General features: G+C 49.5%; 1 protein-coding gene across 4 annotated transcripts in view; it reads left to right on the forward strand.

The window, feature by feature from the left end:
- LOC147194149 (polypeptide N-acetylgalactosaminyltransferase 10-like) overlaps window positions 1-17767 on the forward strand; it is a 55211-nt gene that overhangs the window by 35394 nt on the left and 2050 nt on the right. For all 4 annotated transcript variants that reach the window (XR_015103016.1, XR_015103017.1, XR_015103018.1 and 1 more), the window contains 10 exons: window positions 1629-1731; window positions 1851-1989; window positions 2093-2259; window positions 11640-11825; window positions 11949-12132; window positions 12648-12765; window positions 14313-14420; window positions 16079-16300; window positions 16372-16488; window positions 17511-17660. Coding sequence is in view for 1 of the 4 variants with exons in the window: in XM_086130505.1 (XP_085986631.1) it covers window positions 1629-1731; window positions 1851-1989; window positions 2093-2259; window positions 11640-11825; window positions 11949-12132; window positions 12648-12765; window positions 14313-14420; window positions 16079-16300; window positions 16372-16488; window positions 17511-17660 (1494 nt within the window). In the remaining 3 variants the exon portion in view is untranslated. The remainder of the gene's footprint in view (window positions 1-1628; window positions 1732-1850; window positions 1990-2092; window positions 2260-11639; window positions 11826-11948; window positions 12133-12647; window positions 12766-14312; window positions 14421-16078; window positions 16301-16371; window positions 16489-17510; window positions 17661-17767) is intronic.

The raw sequence follows: 17767 nt of genomic DNA on the forward strand, positions 1-17767 counted from the left end.
ATATTAAGATTTTGTTTGAAGAAAAAAAGTTGATGCTTTTACCACAACATGAAAAGACATTTCTCCCCAATACTTTTCTTTTCTTTGGTCGCACTCAAATGCTTTTTATTGCATAATGGAGGATAGCGTTGAAAAATATTTTGCCAATAGGCACGCTATCAAAAGTCTAACCTTGAATCATGTACCATCGGAAACAATTCTGCTCAATCATTTGTGATAATTCCATTTTACAAAATGATACTCAACGAAAAAGTGCGCCGATTAAAAACGGGATTGTGTGTAATCCACCCGAAGGTGTATGACAGCGACCTATTCCGACACGCAATCACAACCGAGGAATATTAGCGCGTATGTGACACTCTACTTTTTTATTCTGTGCCACGTTGTCGTGAACCGCCAGTCGGGTTAATAATTCATGCTAATTCATGCCTGCTGCTCGCGCCATTTGTATTTATAGCGTGGGGGCTAATTGCCACTTCCTGTCACCTAATTATTCCCCGCACTGACGCTGCGATCCCGCACTCGCCGTGCTAATCGAGGTGTGCACATTGCGAGTCATTTAGCACCCCTGCGCGATGAAGCCGACACCCTTTTGCACGTGGAGTGGCTCGGGTGCTACGTACATACCGTACAGTATAAGGCCCTGTTTCGTCGGCGCATTGGTATTCACCTCGCGAGGTTCGCCGAGCGTGAAATAGAAGAGTACACTTTTCTGCGGGTAAACTCTCAGTGGAGCAGTGAACAGGCTGCTGCTGCTGCTGCTTCTGAGAAGAAAAAAAAAAATCTGCCACGGATACCGTCAGGCAAGAAAAAGCCTGTTGTATAACTGAAAGTTTTCTGTGCTGTAGTTATAAAGAAAAAGATTGAATTTCTCTCAGGCTTGTCTGTATTTGCAATAGGGCGGCTCGTCTTGGAGCTCAAATTCCCTTCGACGGAATCAAGAGTATCCCCGCCGGTTGCGTCCGTGCATTTTTACATAACACACTGCATATATATGGCAGACGAATGCAATTTTATCCCCAAAATCGGTCGGGAATGGAAGGTGTTGTTGTCGGGTATATGTTCAACCACAACAGTCGAAAGTTGATCAAATTCCAGCACGCACAGCACTTGGGTGACATGTTTTGTCATGCAAATTCAGCAGACACACACAAAAAAAATTAAATAAAAAATCTGCATCTTATATTGCGAAAATTGAAGTGCTGTCCAAATGAGTTTCGTTACATCAATTCAAAATGACAGCACAAGCAATCAATAGGTGTTAACATTTGTTCCGTCCATTTTGCGTTTCAATTTGCAACAATGACTGATCCATTACTCGATTCGAATGCAAAGACTTGACGAGTCGATCGCAGTCAAATATGATAAATTGGCCAACCCTTTAAGTCTGTTGCCCGTTAGCTTGCGAGTTTAGCTTGTTTTGTGTAGTACGAGCAATCGGTTGGCAAAATAAGTTTCTTCAGCTGCGACGCACTCGGCAAATATCCCAAATGGCTGCATATCTTTTTGTCATTTGTTGAAAACAAGCATTAGGAATGCACGGTATTTTCACTGCTGCTGCTTTTTTTGTACAAAATCATCCTAAATGTTTTGGGGGGGGTTTTTTCTTTTGTGCGTTCCTTTTCCAGGGTGTTAGCAAACTGCGGAAGGACATTCAAGTGGACAGGAATGGTCTTCAGAGGAAAGACTGGCACGACTATGAAGCAATCAAAAGGGATGCCTCCAGATCTGGTGCGTCTGCCACCACCGTGTTTACTCCCGCGATGTCATTGAAACATTTTTTGGGGGGGATGCCGCTGGATCGCCGCTTTCTCGCCATCTTGTCAGCCAACTTTGTTTGATTGATCCAGGGAACGGCGAGCAGGGCAAACCGTTCCCCCTGGCGGACGCTGACCGGGTGGACCAGGCCTACAGGGAGAACGGTTTCAACATTTACGTCAGCGACAGGATCTCCCTCAATCGGTCCATCCCTGACATCCGACATCCCAAGTGAGTCTCGTCTTGGTCTCGAATCCGCAGGGCCTTACTTTTCTTCACGCGTTTCTCTCGAGAGCAGATTGTACGGCCAATGCGTGTTTCTGTTTGTTTGTAGCTGCAAACGGAAGCTGTACGCCGAGAAGCTGCCCGACACCAGCATCATCATCCCGTTCCACAACGAGGGTTGGTCGTCGCTGCTGAGGACCGTCCACAGCGTCCTCAACCGCTCGCCTCCGCAGCTCATCGCCGAGGTCATCCTGGTGGACGACTTCAGCGACAAAGGTCAGGCAAATAAGAGAAGAGCAAACACAGTTGAGGCCTTTGCTGCTGGCTGAAACGCGATCAGAACGACTGACCTACTTTTGACGACTTCCATTCTAATATCAGGTGACCCGGCGGTAGTAACTTTAGGTTAGGGACTGAATGCGCAGGTACCAATTGCACAGCCCCCCCCCCCCCCCCCCAAGAAATTCACGAACGGAAGCGATTGCATTGAAATGTGCTCGTTTCCGCCCACGTCGGCGAGGAATCGCATCTCGCGACATTCCTGTCGAAATATGAATGTTTTCAAGCGCGATCCCCTTGCCCTCTCCAGTCGCCTGCCCCCCCCCCCGCCGCCTCCCCGCTAGCTTCCTCGCCTACGCTCGACGCTGACTCAGCCCAGCGCACGCAAATACTGGAAGTCTCCTGTCACCTGGAAGCATTTCAGACAAACTCACTCAGCTCTGTCGCCGCTCATTTTGTCACGTCAGTGGCGAATGAGAAATCTCGTTTTTGCTCGTCATCAGCCGAAAGTCGTCAGCGCGTTGGGAAATAAGTGCCCGCAAGCTTAGAGATTTGTAAAACCCGAAAACTAGTCAACAGCTGTATTGTTAGATGTGTGCTGTTAACACATTCACTCCCAAAGACGTTTTTAAACGTCTTTTCAGACTTGGTCTTGAAGTTGGCTGGTACTGAATGAGTTAAGGGGCGTGGTCTCGTGACTGACATCAGCAACCTGTCCTGTTAGTCTGTGTGAGTGTCTGTTTGCGAGTTGTGGCGGACAGCAGATCCTTGCGAGCGTTCTCATTTTAGAATTGTGTGTTTTGACCGTGCGGCTGAAAGTGCCTCAGCAAATGTGGCTCTCCTTGCCCACATGTGAGGGCGTTACCATGCCTCACTTGTTCAAATTTGTTGAGCTTTTAAAAAAAAAAGAAAGAAATTGATTTCAATGCTTTCATAAAGGCGGATTACACTCAATCCCAATCTCCTGAGAATCCAGGGTGGTGTGCAATTTGGCGCCTCCCCAAATGGGAGGAAATGTGTGAATTGACCTCAAGGTAGGATAGCTAATGACGGCCACTTGGGGGGGGGGGGGGGACAGTTGGTTACGGCTCGAAATAGAACAGCGGGAGCACGTTTGGGCATTGAGAACCGGGCGATGCGCTAATCCGCCTTTCGGGGTCGATGACGAGCTCCAGCCCGGAGACGACGAGGTCGGCTCGCTCCTCATTAGCCGCTAACCGAATTTCCACGGCCTGTGCGGGGAGCCTGTTCAAGCTTCGCCCCCCCCCCCCCCACAGGAGGCGGGGGGGGGGCGGACATTGGCCTCCCTCGGCATCCTTTCAAGGTGAGCCCAGCTAATGGGCTCGTCTCTCGGCGGATTCCTCTGCTCGCCATCTGTCCTGCGCCGAGATGGAGACCGGTTCGGGGTTGGAGTTGATGAATTCTGACCCCGGCGGCTGTTAGACAGCCAAACTGTGAAAACAACCACCTGGACCGTTAAAACGCTCGTTCGCTGTTGGCTTTGGCTTCCATTTTAGGTGAATAAAGACACCGTTTGGTGACCATTAAGTCGTAGTTGTACGGGGATGGTGTTTTGGTCCTTCCCAGGATACGAAACATTTTGTCAGAATAAAAACACACTTTTCATCGCAATAAAAAAACATATTTAGATTTTTCAAAGAAAGTACAGATTTTATGAAATTTCATTTGCACCTGTTAGGCGTCCAAGCTTGTTCGAGGAAAGATGAGAAGTCGCGTTTTGCTAACGTTGTCTTGACTAAACGCTCGCTCGTCGCGGCAAAAACAAAGCTGCCTTAGGTGCTAAGAAGGCCTTCTTTAAATTGCTCCATATTATTTTTCGGTACGTATGAAAAAGGCTCAAGGGCCCTTGCCCCAAATTGAACAAGATGTCAGCCCGGGTTTGAAGTAGCCATTTTGAGGGAATTCCAACGCCCAAAAAAAACAAAAAACAATGTGCCCCCGACACCAGTGTCACCCATCGGCCAGAAAGCGAACAGGAATGTAGCCATTCCACTTTGAAGCTGATTTTGTGCAAATTCTCCGTCTCAGACTTGAACGAGCCCCTTTCCCGGGAGTTTGCCCGGCTTTATTGCTATTCTTTCAGTCGGAATTGGGACTGACATTAGCGCCGCTAATTGCAGCTGTAACTGGCAGTCATCCAGCTTAATGTGCTTCCTCCGCATACCCAAAAACAATTACAAACTACGACGCACCGGGGGGGGGGGGGTGGAAGAATGAATGGACGGCACTGAGTAACGAGATGACAAAACATTCGAGCGGGCGTCCATTTTATTCGGATTTAATGGCGTTCCCCGTTGAGCGAAAAGGGCACTCTCGTCAAGCGTGCCCAACCGATCAACCGGCGACAAATGAGGAAATAAGCCCGATGCCCATCACGAGAGTTGTTTGAATACGACGCGCACTCTGTACTGCCCGCGTCAGTTAACGGCGATGAAAGCGGAAATCTCCATATCCAGTTGAAGGTGTTGACAATAACGTCAACAAATCTGCGAACTCGGGTCGGGTCGCCTGCGCTGTTTGTCCAGGACCGTCTTAGGCAACATTTTGCATGATTGAATCCTATTCTTCGGTAGGCCTGTTTTTCGCCCCGGAAAAATTGATCAAAGTGCTGTCCAGATCGATCAATTTTTGCCTTTCAGCGTAATTAAAATCAGCTATTTTAATTTCAGGGCTCCCCCCCCCTCCTTTTCCTTTTCACTCGCACATTGCAAACACGCTGGCCCATCTCAGCAATGACTCCCTCAAGGACTAATGCGCCCCGTGGGGGTTCGTGTATTTTGCCAGTGTTTGTCAGCCACATGACGCGGCAGGGTGGGGGGTGGGGGGTGGGGGGGGTGACTTAGCAACAGCAGCGACGTCAGCAGTGCCTTGCAAACGGTGACCAAGGATGACTCGACACAAGATTTCTTCCTTTTTCCTCGCGCTTGCGCTTCCAATTTGCTCTCGCCTATTTTTTTTTTTTTTTTTTTACGCGGTATTACAGAATACAGGGTTCCTACTCCATGTGTGTGTTAAAGGAGCAGTTGTTTGACGGTCTCAAATGACCACGCTAATTGCATTACGCCCTTCTTTCGCGTTAGCATCAAGTGAGCGGACGTAGGTTTCACTATTTTGCGCTGCCGCCAGAGTGTTTCATTCTCTTGATGGGGCCGGTTGTCTCATAAACTTAAGCCGTGAGTGACAGCTTGAAGCAAGCACGCGTAACCTCTTATTTGGAGAACGTGCGTGAAAAAGGGGTGACGTTCCGCCGTGGTCGCGCCGTTTCTTGACGGCGATAGAGCGACAAGAGATGCTGGAGAATACTTTTTCAAAGCGCGTTCCGCTAAGTTGAAACGCATGTACGGCAAGGTAGGAGGGGGTCGAAAGATGCATTTGTTGATTGCGGATGGATCCAAACGGCGTGCGGATGGCTGCACAGCTTTAGCGCGAGCCGCGAGGAGTACAGTACCCTGAAATTGTTCTCTCCTTTCATCATCTTCCACAGTGACTCCAAAGAGCACGTGTGCAGCATCTCTCGTAATAGGCTCTCAAAGCTGTGTGTATTCCGTGTGAAAGGGGTAAAAGTATCCGGGCGGGGGTGGGTGGGGGGTGTCAAAAAAATTCCCTCCAGACTGGCTTATATCATCACAGACTCTCCTCCTGCATTTTTTTTTTTTTTAAATGACGCTTGCAGAAAAGCAGCTTCAAAATGCTCCCCGCTTGGCAGCCTGCGAGGGGGTGAAAAAAAAAAAAAAGGTGCAGTATGTGCGGCATATTTTGGAGGAATAAATTAGCAGCTTGGCTCTTTGGTGATGCGCCAGTAGGCCTTGGCGGGAAGTAATCCAGCAGGTTGACAAGGAAAAGTGCACCGCTGCCTGAATGGATTCCGCTGGAAACGGAGGCTAATTGAATCGCCCGCAGAAAAGTAATCGGCACCTCTGTTGTTAGGCAGATGATAAGAACGTTTTTTGGGGGGGGGGGGATCAACGTAGATTACGCATTAGCAACAGATAGAGCGGGCGCGCTGGCCAGCCATGCACATTTAGTTTCAACTGGTACTTAGATGATTCGAAAAGAAAATCGAATTAGCCCCCGCTACCAGTTCCATCAAGTGACGTGAAATTCGCCCAGCACGGCGATCATAACGGGACGCATCACGGACCCACGGCCCAAAGTGAACATGTAGACATCCGTATTGGGGCAAATTTGAGGGCAAATTACCTACCTTGGAATTTGCCCTAAAATGAGGTCCGATCCACTTGAAAGTGGGACAAAAAAAAAAAAAATGTATCCCTCAATGCCAGTTTCACGATTTGGTCGCTCTGTCTATCATAACGGGACACGCGAAAAAATCTCAAGGACCCAAGCTGAAAAACTGATGGTCGGCGATTTGTCGTGAAAATGCCGAACTCCAAAAATCCTCCCACGCCAGGTTGACAGAGACACAAAATTTGGTAGCCGCACGAGAAAAAAAAAATCTCAAGAAGCCGACGTTGAGCCACGTATGCCAGACAGATGGTCGGAGTGAAATTGTAAAGAATTCCCGAGTTGCTACCGCTACGGTCGCTCAGAAAACGGACAAAAAAAAGAGCACAGGGCGTTTCAGGTAATCCATAATTGAGGCTTTCAAAAAGTGGCGACGGTGTCGGAGACCTGGTCGTGTCCCGAAACGCCGCACTCTTGAGCAGGACTAAATGTGTTTTCCTGACGAGGGGCCCCATCTCAATTTGCGTGATTTACAGCCTTGCCAATTGTCCGTAAACCAGCGAGGCCGTCCGTACCTTATCCCGATTTCTTCCGGCCAAATGAAGCGTCAATAATTAGACGCCGTAACCTTTCCCTCCCGTTGTCCCCTTAATGTGTGCGAGCATGTCATGAAACGCTCGCCGCTTCCTCCAACCTCGCTTGTCAGGGAGAGAAGGTTATGCGAGATTCAGCCCGCGGACGCCTGATATTCCCCCCCCGCCCCCCCAAATCGATCTCCTAATGAGTTGTCGCTAATGGCCTGACCTACGGCCGTGTTATGAAGGTGACGGCTGGCTTGCTTATTTTTTTTTTTATTTTTTTTTTCCGAGGCATCAGTTCTCGGAGTCATTGCCTTTTTTTTTTTTTTTCTGGCAGACTCGTTTGTTTGGAATGTCGCATAACAAATGCCAGCGTTATACGATGATATTGAGGGCATAACTTTCAGACGTTTGGGGGCTTATGTCAGGTATCCAAACAGGACCTTTGGGGATGAGGTGGCAGAGGCTTGTTTATTCCTGTTTTGTAGCGCGCTTCTTTCCAGGGCTTTCAATTACTCGGAAAACTGAGAGAAAGTTACAGGCTTCGTTCTGGTGATTTGCTCGGGGTTGTAGGCATGACGCCCAGAACCTGTTTATGTAACAGTCACGGTCTTAGTCCTCCGGTGATGGGAAAATGTCAGCCGCGAAAGCCAGTTGCGCTTCACCACGTGAAATTTGGTAGGCGTGTCTATCATGAGTGCCCCCACCAAAAAAAAATAAAAAATAAAAATAGTGTCAAGAAGCAATGCCTGAAAGGATACTTGAAAGGCCAACATTTGGATTTGATTGTGATTGGACACTTTAAGGGCATGAAACTGTTCTGCTCCCTTCCCAGAATTTTGCAACCCGAGCGATGACGTCATCAAATGATCTGTCTCGTCGGCTACATTTAGGGCACTATCCCGTTTCTCTGCCGGATTCTTTTTAAAAGGGCAAATAAAAGTTGTGTTACGGCTCCGGCTCGTCAATTTCTCAGACACTCGGAAAAGTGAGACCAATTGGGTCAGATTTGATGTCCTTTTATTTTTTTTTATAAAGGATAAATTGCGCTCGCAGTGATGTCATTGAATCTCTGACGGTTATTGTAGTTTTTCCAATTTTATGAGCCCCCTATAAAATTTGCCACATTAAAGTGAATTGCATTGCTTTGGGTGGGGGGGCGGGGGGGGGATACTCGCGGAAGCTATTAAAAAGCCACTGTTCGAGAAAGTATACGACGGGTCGAGTCCGAGAATGCTTGGAAGACGTCGCTGGGGGTATTGTTGGTTTTGGCTGGTCACGCTGTCCGCCGGGATCAGTGACGCCTTCCCGAGAGACCGGCGCTGCCAAGTGGTATCAAAACAGACGAGCGGACGCAGAGAAGCCAGAGAGGCCAGGCCAGGCAAGGCAGAGCCAGCGCCCCGATAAAACCAGCCTGCGTGTCATTCGAGCAGCGCTAGTTTAACCTTTTAATGGTTTGAAAGCAACATTGCCTGTCCTCCACCCTGCACTCTGATATTCAGAATCCAATTAGTCGATGAGTTGCAAGGGTGGGGGGTGGGGAGGGCTTTCCTTCGTGACAGCGGGCCATTTGTAAGAACTGCTATCAAGGAGGACCACTGACTGGGCTCATATTTTAGTAACGAGGGCTAGCAATTTGCAACTAACAACCGTCGGGTTTTTTTTTGGCCTCGGAGGGGAAAAAAGAAGAAGTTTTCAGATAATTTTGGGTGGGGGGGGGTGGAAATGAAACTGTGCACTTCTCTGGGCCTCAAGGTTTAAACAACAGTCCATTCTTCCAGTCTAGTACACACAATAGCGGCATGCCATTATACAGTATGACGACAATAACATCACACGGAGGTCGAGTTTTACCTGCAAGTGGACTTGGAAGGCAAAGGCGACACCGAATAAGTTAACGGACTGGTGGGTAGCAAATAGCACGGGTGTTGTGGTCCTGGCAATTCTGGACCCTGTGAGGAAAGGATATGACGGATAGCAAACAGGACAGGAGTAGTGAGCCTGGCAGTTGTAGAGCCTGCGAGAAAGGACAGGACAGCATAGGACAATTAAAGTGAGAGGAAAGCAACGTGCAACGAACAAGATGGGACAGGACTGGTGAGCCAGGTAGTCCTAGACCTTGTGAAGTAGAGAAGTGACGGGTATCAAGTAGGACAAGATAGGACAGGAGGGATAGTGAGGGTAGCGAGCCAGGCAGTTCTAGATCTTGTGAGAAAGAGACGCAACAGTTGGCATATAGGACAGGATGGCTCAGGACAGCGATCGTGAGACAGGCAATTTTAGACCCTGCGAGGCAGGGACAGGATGAGTAGCAAGTAGGACGGGGATAGTGAGCGTAGCGAGCCGGACCGTCCTAGACCTTGTGAGTAAGAGACGCAACAGTTAGCACGTAGGACAGGATGAGATGGAACGCGGGTAGCGAGGCAAGGAGTGCTCTACCCAAGGAGGAAAGGACGTGACTATTAGCCAGTCAGGCGGCTCAGAACAGGACACGGCAGAAGTCGTGAGCGTGACATAAGGGGTCGTCAATAGGATGGCACAGGACAAGGATAATGGAGCGCGCAGTTCTACATTCTGTGAGGAAAAGACACAGACGGAAAATAGAACGGGATGCGGCAGGGCAGGACTGGGCAGTGGCTACGCAGTGCCAAAGCGCCTTGTAAACAGGGGAACAGTAATTAGAAAAGTGGGCCCCCTACCCGGCGACTAAATCCCGTGGCCATGCGTCTTACGGAGACCTGCCGGCGAATCAATAATTCATAATGATCAATGAAGTGACTATTAAGAGATGCGAGGGAAACCAACGCCAGAACTCACCCCCCCCCCCCCCCGCCCTCCTCCTCCTCCTCCTCCGCCGTACAGTGACTCACTTTCGCCGCTCAAAGTGCTTTTACGAGACGAGACGGACCGCAGCGAGCTTGTTCGGGGGGGCCCCCTGTGAAAGCTGCCTTTATTAAATTAGCACTAAAACAGACAAAGCGAGCGGGCAGTTTGTTTGTTTCACCTCGTCAAAATGACAGTTATGGCGCGGAATGAATCACGACCTCCACACGAGAAGATTAACAGCATACGGCAGATTGATTTGCGACACAAAGGAGAAAAGGCTGGCTTTCGGAGGCCTTTCCCCCCCCCCTTGATGGATGCTTTTGTAGACCTGCGACAAAGATGTGAAAACACCCGCGTGTTTTGAAGGGAATTGTGGAATTCCCGGATGAGATGGAAGATCACACTCGGTGCCGGTAATGACGAGCGCCGCCACCCAAAAGCATGTGGCATTAGCCTTTTGTTTTGTTTTGTGAAATTCTCACGCAAGATCATTTTCTTTGACGCTAATGTTTTTTTTCGGGGGGGGGGGGCTTTCGTGACACCTCACATTGTAACGCAACAAGACCGAGAGAGGACTTTTGATGGCAAAATTGTTTTTTGTTTTTCTCCGTCGCCGCTTGAAAAGCGACTCCGGATGCCAACGTGACGGCCGTTGGAGCTGTCAGCGCATTGACAGCATCTTACAATGCTCCTCCGTTAGCCACGTCACAAATACATTTCCAATAAAGCAGACTGCTGCTGCTGAATACTGAGCGTTCCGAGCCTTGCTCCTGTGTGCCAGCGATGTTAATACACGCATCCTTTTTTTTTTTTTAATGTCTTACTCTTGGATGCTTTTCAGTCCAACGACAGCAGTAAAAAGTGAAAAATCAGCAGATTGCAGAAAAGTTTGTGCAAAGAAGTTTTGTGGATGAGCTGTGATGTGGAAGGCCAAAAGGGGGATATTTTAAGTTTGGAGCAGGTGGTGCTGCCAGATGTCTTATTTAATGATGATAGTTAGCGTTTTCCATCTTTTGGAACAGGATAGTCAGGCGTTCTTAAATAAAGGTTTAATCCGCCCATCTGATGCCGCTTTGAAGACTTGGTCTTGAAGTCTTTGGCTTTCTTCGGGCTTTGGAAAACTATTTTTATTTGACAGGCGTGTTCATTGTGGTATTTTTTTTCTTTTTTTTTTTTTCGTGTGAGTTATCGGCGGGACGTCCAAAAATTCGGCCCCATAAACCGTTCTTAATCGGCGACATGATATTTCATAAGCCTGGTTATCAATTTAAAACCCTGACCAAACTTTCAAAACCTACAGAGCAGACTTATAAAAATGTCATTGAAGCGCGCCATATTTGGGTTATTCTGCACATTGGCAGGTTTGCAGCACCTCCCGGAATTGAAAAGAATTCAATAAAATTGCGCCGCTAAAGCGAGTTGCAACCGAAATTTGGGGAGACGGGTCTGCAATGAGTCGCCTGACAAAAAAAAAAAAAATCTGAAAAACCTGTGCCCGAAAAGCCACATAAAATCTGCCATTTGGGTTTGAAGCCTACAATTTATGGTCATTTGACAGGTTGGCAATTCCCCCTCACATTAAAAAAAAAAAAGAAGGATTTGGCCCCGAATCTTTTGATGGCATGTCCATCATGAATAGACCTCCCCCCCCCCCCCCCCCCAAAAAAAAAGCCTCAATACCCCATGCATTAAAAGACTGGACTTTTTGACTCGAAGCGGCCGTTCTTCAATAACAGTCAATATTTCTCTCCCCCGCATCCCCCGCAGAGCACCTCAAAGCAGCCCTGGATGAGTACATGATCCGCTTGCCCAAAGTGCGCATCCTGAGGAGCAAGAAAAGGGAAGGTCTGATCCGGACTCGTCTGCTGGGCGCCGCCGCCGCCAAGGGCGAGGTCATCACCTTCTTGGACTCGCACTGCGAGGCCAACGTCAACTGGCTGCCGCCGCTACTCGGTGGGGAACTCTTGAAGAAGAAAAAAAAAAAAGCTCTTTCTTCCACTGTCGACAAATAGCGCGGATGATACTTATCGCGTGAGCGTCTGCTGAAAAGCGCAACTCGCCGCCTGTGCTCGGCAGACCGAATCGCCCAGAACCGGAAGACCATCGTGTGCCCGATGATCGACGTGATCGACCACGACAACTTCGGCTACGAGACGCAAGCGGGCGACGCCATGCGCGGGGCCTTCGACTGGGAGATGTACTACAAGCGCATCCCCATCCCCGCCCGGCTGCAGAAGGACGACCCCAGCGAGCCCTTCGAGTGAGTCTCGTGGAATTAGTCGTCTCCGCCCCCGCCCGACGAGACGACCTTCATCGATGCAAATCTAATTGGAGTCGCAAAGATTCTCATTTTCATTGTGATTGACATTGACGCAGCGGTGGTCCGAGCTGGGGAAAAAAAAAATAAAAAATCATCCGTCATGCTCCCACCTCAATGTCAAACGAGCAGAAATAGAAAGCATCAAGTCGGCCGTTTCTAATTAAATCTCCACTCCGGGTTGGAATATTCACGGGCCATTGGGTCGAATCTCTTACCCCCCCCTCGAGTGTGATGACACTTGATCATGAGGAAGCCTCCCGCTGAGAGAGCTGACTTGGGCTCTTGGAGATGTTAGGCGCTCTCGTCTTCCAGACGGGTCCGTCAAAATAACAGGCGGCGTCGAGCGCAAGACGCTAACGTGGCACTTTGTGTCTTCACTCTGTGCTCTTGAATGGACTCCAATGAAAGCGATGCAACCTGACTGGTGGTTTTTGGGGGGTTTTTTTTATTTTTAGGTCTCCGGTGATGGCAGGAGGCCTGTTCGCCATGGACAGGAAGTGGTTCTGGGAACTGGGAGGCTACGACACGGGTCTGGAGATCTGGGGAGGAGAGCAGTACGAGATCTCCTTCAAGGTAAGGAAAAGGCTTCCCGTTTCCCAAACGGCCGCGGTCGGTCGGGCCTGAACCCCATCCATCTATTTTCACTGGAATATATTCCATATCCTCTGCGGAAAATGACCAATATTACCCGACAGCTTCATGAGGGCTGGGTGGGGGTCCTGGAGCCTATCCCAGCCGTCTTCGGGCAGTAGTCGGGGGACACCCTGAACCATTGGGCAGACGAAGACGAACAACCATCCGTGCTCACACCCAGGGACAATTTAGAGTGTTTAGTCAACCTGCCACGCGAGGTTTTTGGAATGTGGGAGGGAACCGGAGTACCCGCAGAAAACCCGCGCAGGCCCGGGCAGAAATGCAAACTCCACACGGGAAGGACGGAGCTGGAATTGAACCGCGTACCTCTACACTGTGAGGTCGACGCGCTAACCACTGGGCCCACCGGGCTGATTTTATGGTTAATTAATATTGCAAGTCTAAAATTATCCTTCAACTTTCACCTTCACGCTGCCTTGTTGTCGAGCACAGCAAACGAGTTGGGCCTGAAATAAACCGCTGGGCGCCATGTCTGTTATGCGACGAACTATGGCAAGTTCAAAATCATCCCGCAACAAATGTGACCTGCATTGTGATTTGTTTTCAACTCGAAAACAAGGCAGCCCGTCTAGGCGGCAAACAAGGTCAGCTACAGTCACTTGTAATGTGTAATCACGTCAAACACGTTAAAGCGGATGGGAGGGGTTCCCCGCCTGTGTTGTCCATTCTGGTTTCAGCTCTTGTTAGAGTCAAAGGCAAGCGGCTTCACATCAATCACACTCACGGCGCCTTCTTATTAGATTGAGCTTTTGTTTGCCGTTTCAACGGGAATTATTCCGTTTAAGCGGCGGCGACTCGGGCAGCATGCTAAGAAGCCGTCCAGCCGCTCTTCCAGTCAGCCGAGCTGGCTCGCTCGGTAATCGAATTGCGCTTTGAGTGAGTGCCTTGCCTTTGTCATCTCACTTAATCACCCCGCCCATCCGCCATCCGCCCTTGGGGGAGGCTGATGTGACGGGACGGATGCTGCGTTGCGGGAGCAAATGTTGTTTGTCTCCACCGGACCAGTTTTAGTTGTGATCATGAACTGAACTGTCAAATCGATACCCGTTTTGTCCCGTCCCTTTTCGGCCGATGCGATTTGGCTTAAATTGAGTATCTCAATATTTTTGGCGAGATTTACATGCGACATGAGTGTGGAAGGGTCACATGGCTGGTATCGTTCTCATTTTGATCTCAGTTTCGATACGATAAAGAGACATCGCCCAGCCCTCATGAAGCTGTTGGGTAATATTGGTCATTTTCCGCAGAGGATAAAGAATATATTCCAGTGAGGACTGCTTTTTAGCCATTGCTTCAAGGGTTGGAATTGCTGTATGATAGGTCTTAGCTGCAAATACGCTTTTTAGCAAGCAATGGCACAAAAATCAACTCCAAAGACAATTTACAAACAACTGAACGTTGCAAACCACAAAGGAAATGATGTCACGGTGACCCGCCGCGGACTGATGCTGAGTGTTTGCATCCAGGTATGGATGTGTGGCGGGCGCATGGAAGACATCCCGTGCTCCCGGGTGGGACACATCTACAGGAAGTACGTCCCCTACAAGGTGCCTGGAGGGGTGAGCCTGGCCAGGGTGAGTCAAATCTTCATCCTTGTAGCAAACTTCAGATAGACACGGGTGGCAAGAAAAAAAATATAGATCATGCTCTGCCCTCCATTCTCTCTGTGGGCATACATGCACTCGTGGCCAACAACGAGACACTCTAAAGGGGCCTGCCCACACACACACACAGGCAATCTTGTTGAACTTGAAAAAGATCACAGTCAATTTACCAGGCTCTTCTCTCTTTCTCTCCGTTACATGTGCACACTCACAGCCAACAACGAGGCACCCTAAAACAGCCACGCCCGCGTGAAGCCCCTCTAAAAAGTTAAATACCGTTTTCGCCTTTTCTCTCTGACGTGCGCACACTCGCGGCCGAACAATGAGGCGCTTTCAAGCAAAACCGAGCCAGCGGACTATCCAAAGCGACGATGTCCCGACTTGTCTGAGCTTTCGGTCTCCAGTCAAATAATCCCGCATTTGTCAGGAGATCCACCTTGCCACCTCTGGAATCTAATCATCGTTGCGAGCGCTGGGGAAAGCATCGACAAGAGTGGCTTCACCTGGGGTTGAGCTGCAGGCAATGGAGCATGCAATAGGGCTGCACACACGTGCGTGTGCGTGTGCGTGTGTGTGCGTGCGTGTGTGTGCGTGTGTGAGAAACTTCCCGGGCCGGGGGATTTGTATTCATTCTCCCTCATTGACCGCCAAGGCTGCCAAGGGCTTCGGTGTGTCTGCTCATGCAGCCAAGGCTGGTTTTTCTTGTGTTTGATTGATTGATTGATTGATTTTTTGTTTGCAACAATCATGTCGAGGAGGCCGTGGTTGGATGGTTAGTTTTCCGTTGCTCTGGAGCAGAGTCTTTGATGCTGGCAGTTAAAAAAAAAAAAAGGTTCGTCAAAAGAAGCCGTGCGCTGTTTTTATCTCGTCACTTGAACTGACAAGTTGGGACAACAGCCCCCAAAGCTCCGTTGGTATTACAAAGTATTTAAAGGCTTAGTTTGGGAGGTGGTAGCCATGTTGTCAACTTTCATCACATTTAGAATTTTATTGGTTTTGGGGTGGGTTTTAATCCACTTTACACAGAATTTTATATTTTTTTAATTAGATATTTATATATTTTTTTCCATTGACACTATTCATTCAATGATATTAAAAGTTGTTTTTTTACTATTGGATGTTTTTGTGATGTGATTTAATCCTTATTCACATTTACAATTGAATTGATTTAGATTTAGTATACTTTTTTTTTAATTTCTACACTTCGTTTGTAGTGTGATTTATTTCCCTTTACACTCAGAATTTAACTAAATGTATTCTTTTTTTTTGAATGCTTTTTTTTTTTTTTTTTGTAGGGCTGGGTGGGTACCGATTATTTGAAGGTATCGGGTATTTATGAAGTCTTCCGCTACCAGCCACTGATATTTAAGACCCCAAAAAATCTCCTCTGCAGTAGTTGGCGCTATACTGCCCACATCGTCCTTTGTTCACAATTTTTCGTCACTGTGATAAGTATAAATTATCCTGCGGGCCTGATCGAACCTCCTTGGGGGACGGTTCCGGCCCACGGGCCGTAGGTTTGGCGCCGCTGATTTACAAATTGACTCCAAGCCCGACTGGGCTGCTGCTTAATAGACGCTTTGAAATGGAGCCAAGAGGGTGAACAATGGGCATCGCTCCTCCTCCAGAACCTGAAGCGCGTGGCCGAGGTGTGGATGGACGAGTACGCCGAGTACGTGTACCAGCGGCGGCCCGAGTACCGCCACCTGTCCGCGGGCGACGTCGCGGCGCAGAAGGAGTTGCGCAGCCGCTTGGGATGCAACAACTTCAAGTGGTTCATGAGCGAGGTGGCCTGGGATCTGCCCGAGCACTACCCGCCCGTGGAGCCCCCCGCCGCCGCCTGGGGCGAGGTAAACGGCGGCGGAGCGCAACCCTTCTCGGCTACGATACGCCGTCTTCTGACTCTGGCGTTTCCCCGCAGATCCGAAACCAGGCGAGCGCCATGTGCGTGGAGACGAAGCACTTTGTGTCGGGAAGCCCCATCCGCCTGGAAAACTGCGGCAAGGCGCGGGGCGACGTCAGCTGGAGCCACGGACAGGTGAGCGCGACCGGCGGCATGGACGTCGGAGGGAAGTCGAAGAAAGGCTTTGGCAGAGGCAAAATTTCCGCCATGGACGCGATCAAATTGCTTTAATTACTCGGACGACTTGCATATTGCTTTGAGAGAGGCACGCTTGGATCGTTGATACGCTGTCCTGTTGTTGATGCGCCACATTGTCCCTCAGGTAATTGTCTTTCTATGTCCAAACACCCCCCGCCCCCCCCCCCACACACACACACACACACTTTCAGCGTTATTAACTTTACGCGCTCCCGGAGGAGTGTTTGTTTGGAGATGTGTAATCCCAGTTTATAGAATCGGCCTAATGGATTGCGCGTCTGCTTTTGTTTCCGCCGCCGCGGAAACAAAAGCAGCACGTCGGCGCTTCTCTGCCACCTTAATTGCTTTCGAGCGCCGTCGCGTTGTTGTTCTAATCGATGTCACGGCGCCAAACGTCTCCCGTTTGGCCACGAATGCGCTTCGTCACAAATCACAGGACGGGAACGACTTTGGTGGCTTTTGTCCCATCAAACGTTGGAAGTGGGCCCGCCAATCCCAAGTGAAAGAAAGTTGAGGGGTGCGAGGCGGCGGGGGGGGCGTGATTGGGTGAACATGTTTATCATAACCAGGGATGGCAATTGTCCGCGGATACGCGGAAATCCGCCCTTTTATTTCTTAAATTGATCATTTTTGTGAATCGTCTAAATCCGTTGAGAAAATTTTGGGGGGGGGTCAGGTACCTTATCGTCGAGTTTTCACGAGCTCTCCCGATCAGTCTTTCCATCTTCCGATTGGAAACAGCCCTGCGATTGGACGTGTATGAATATCTTACTTGTTGTGATTGGTCGCCCCGTCCAGGCCACGCCCCTTTCCGCTTTTTTTCCATCACTAGCCATTGCCATCCCTGCATAACGGGACATGCGGAATTGAGCATCCACGTGGTCGTTTGCGGCCGGTTGGCAAAAGTCGTCACCGAGTGGCTCGTTGCTCATCCCGTCGCTGCCGTCACGTCCCGGCAGGTGTTCACGTTGGGTTGGCGCCAGGACATCCGCGTGGGCGACCCCATGCACACCAAGAAGGTTTGCTTCGACGCCGTCTCCCACAGCAGCCCCGTCACGCTGTACGACTGTCACGGCATGAAGGGAAACCAGCTGTGGCGCTACCGCAAGGTAACAAAAAAACAAAAAAAAATCGATCAAAATCGGTGATCGTGAGGCGGGGATCCGGCGTGGTAGAAGTGACTTCAAGATGGGGCGGGGCACCACCACCTAACCCC

This window comes from Hippocampus guttulatus, chromosome 15 (genome assembly GCF_054856545.1).
Source record: "Hippocampus guttulatus isolate MCC_2025c chromosome 15, RoL_Hgut_1.0, whole genome shotgun sequence".
Taxonomy (NCBI): domain Eukaryota; kingdom Metazoa; phylum Chordata; class Actinopteri; order Syngnathiformes; family Syngnathidae; genus Hippocampus; species Hippocampus guttulatus.